A 2,226-nucleotide genomic window follows, 5' to 3' on the forward strand; every position below is an offset into this window, starting at 1 on the left:
TTTTTATCGCTTTAAACTTCAACAACTCATTTTTTTTTTACTCAAAGTAGGTTGAGATCGCTGCAGCGCACTTGCACACAAGACTTACCAGAATTTGTTTCGAGCCATGTCCATGCAACATGACTGGTTTTTTTTCTCCTCCCTCTTTTCCTCGTCCAGGAATCCGTCGTGTCCCGCAGCAGTGGTTCGGATCACGAACTCTTTGGTGTGAGGCGCTGCATTCCTGCACCAACTAAAGCGGCCGTACACCGCTCTCTCCTCCCGTGAAGCTTGTGTCTTCTGGAAATGTTTTTTTTTTAAACCGAGCAGAGAACAAGGCAGCGGCTGCCTCCAATATGTGGCCTCCGCGATGACGTAATGCGGAATCTCTTCACATGCGCCAGTGTGACTGCACGCTGCGCACGAGGGATGCAAAGAAAGAGACAAAGTGGAGGAAGAAATTTGTTAAAGGATGAATTGTAAACGAGCAGCACAGAGGCTAAAATAAAATAAAACTACAACAAATATAGCTAAATAGGCGACTAAAATGTGTAAAACAAGAGCTACAAACTAAAATAGCTAAAGCAAAAACTAAATAAATTGTTGCTGAAAGCTAAAGGTAATAAAATCGTATCTATAAGTCAAAATAACCAAACTTAAATAAGCTAAAGTCACGCTAGAAAACATATTTCACACGAATGCGGCTAAACTAATTTTGGATAATGCAAATAATAATAAAAAATAAGCTAAAAGTTAAAATGAGCAAACCAGTATCTAAAAGCATAAACGAGCAAAATAGAAGCTAAAAGCTTAAATTACAAAAAACAGAAACTAGAAGCTAAAATTAGTAAAACTGAAGCTTAAGTAAACAATATACAAACTATTGGTAAAAAAATTAAAGTCAACAAGCCATAGCTAGTATAGCAAAAGCAATGTATAAAAGCTAAAATTAGAAAAACAGGAACTAAAAGCTAGCAGAGGTAAAACTAAAATTATGAACAAGGACTGAGATGTGCGGTAAAAAGATGTTCATGGGTTTAGTGATGGAGGGGAGGATATGCAGAGGGTTACATATAAATATACATGTAACGCACTTATATGTAATATTATAAAAGTACATTTTTCCTGCTGATATCTGACTTAATCTGTATTTATTTTTATTTGCAAAATGTGCCTTTATTTCACATGAAATACACCACGACACATTTTTGAACAACTGTTCTTGAACGCAACTCATCCTGTCCACGTGCGCCTCCTCCCCCCACTGTTGTAGCTAGGCAACCGTCACAGAAGATGGGCGGAAATTGCTTGATTAACTTGGAGAAAACTTTGATAACAGGAGAAGAAGAAGACATGTTTTGCCACTTTTTTTGTTTTGTTTTTTTTACACGGCAGAAGGATTGTCTCACAGAGGAGGAACAGTGAACTCAGCCGAAAGTTGAGTAAGCCGATATACAACGAGTCATTTTTTCACTTTCTCCCATGACAACGACCCCCCTCAGCTCATTAATTATGGATCAGCCGAGTTAATTAAACCTCAACTTAACCTTAGCTAAGAGGGCTAACGTATCCGGAGATGAGTGAAGGGGTCATTTGTGAGTTTAGCTCGTGTTTACTAACATTTCTTTCTGGATTTCAACGACGCGAAATGTAAATATATAAAATAATTTARTATTTGATGCCACGCAGGTGTTTTTTTTTTTTTTTCCCAGCCAGGGCGTTTACACCTTTTCTTTATGCTCTAATTAATGTCACCTGGATGAGTTTGAGCCATCATGTCAGATGTTGAATCCCTCTTAAACCCATCCAGGGAAGGACGAACTCAACAACAAGGTGGGCAGTAAAATTAATAATTATCTAATTAGCTTTCCAGGGAATATTTTCTCCTATTTTTAAATTGCTGAAATGCTCAGGACACTCTAAAAATTAAATATTGGTGTTAACTGGTTCCACTTAACTGAATTGAGTAAATACAAAGCAACATACTCATGTTCTTTGGTTTAAAAAACTGGTATATTGCTGTGAATTTACTTAGTTAAGTGGAGTTGGCATGACATGATTAAATAAATCCAACATTTCATTTTTTACAGTGCGGAAGATATAAAGTCAGTTACATTAATGCACAGTAAAAACATAAAATAAATAAAACACATCTTACCACTGGTTTAACAGAGCTTGGGAGTTTTTATTTATTTATTTTGTTTATTTTTTTTGTAGCACTTTGAGATTTTTGGTAATGGAAAGTGC

General features: G+C 36.4%; 1 protein-coding gene across 1 annotated transcript in view; it reads left to right on the forward strand.

Annotated features, from left to right (window-relative positions):
* Positions 1 to 1,345: 1,345 nt before the first annotated feature.
* Positions 1,346 to 2,226, forward strand: part of ccdc178 (coiled-coil domain containing 178) — a gene marked incomplete at its 5' end in the record, with an annotated part of 20,214 nt that continues 19,333 nt past the window's right edge. Inside the window, 1 exon segment of the mRNA XM_014030129.1 lies at positions 1,346 to 1,812. Within this exon segment, the coding sequence (XP_013885583.1) occupies positions 1,755 to 1,812 (58 nt within the window).

Source organism: Austrofundulus limnaeus, unplaced genomic scaffold (genome assembly GCF_001266775.1).
Source record: "Austrofundulus limnaeus strain Quisiro unplaced genomic scaffold, Austrofundulus_limnaeus-1.0 Scaffold6, whole genome shotgun sequence".
NCBI lineage: Eukaryota > Metazoa > Chordata > Actinopteri > Cyprinodontiformes > Rivulidae > Austrofundulus > Austrofundulus limnaeus.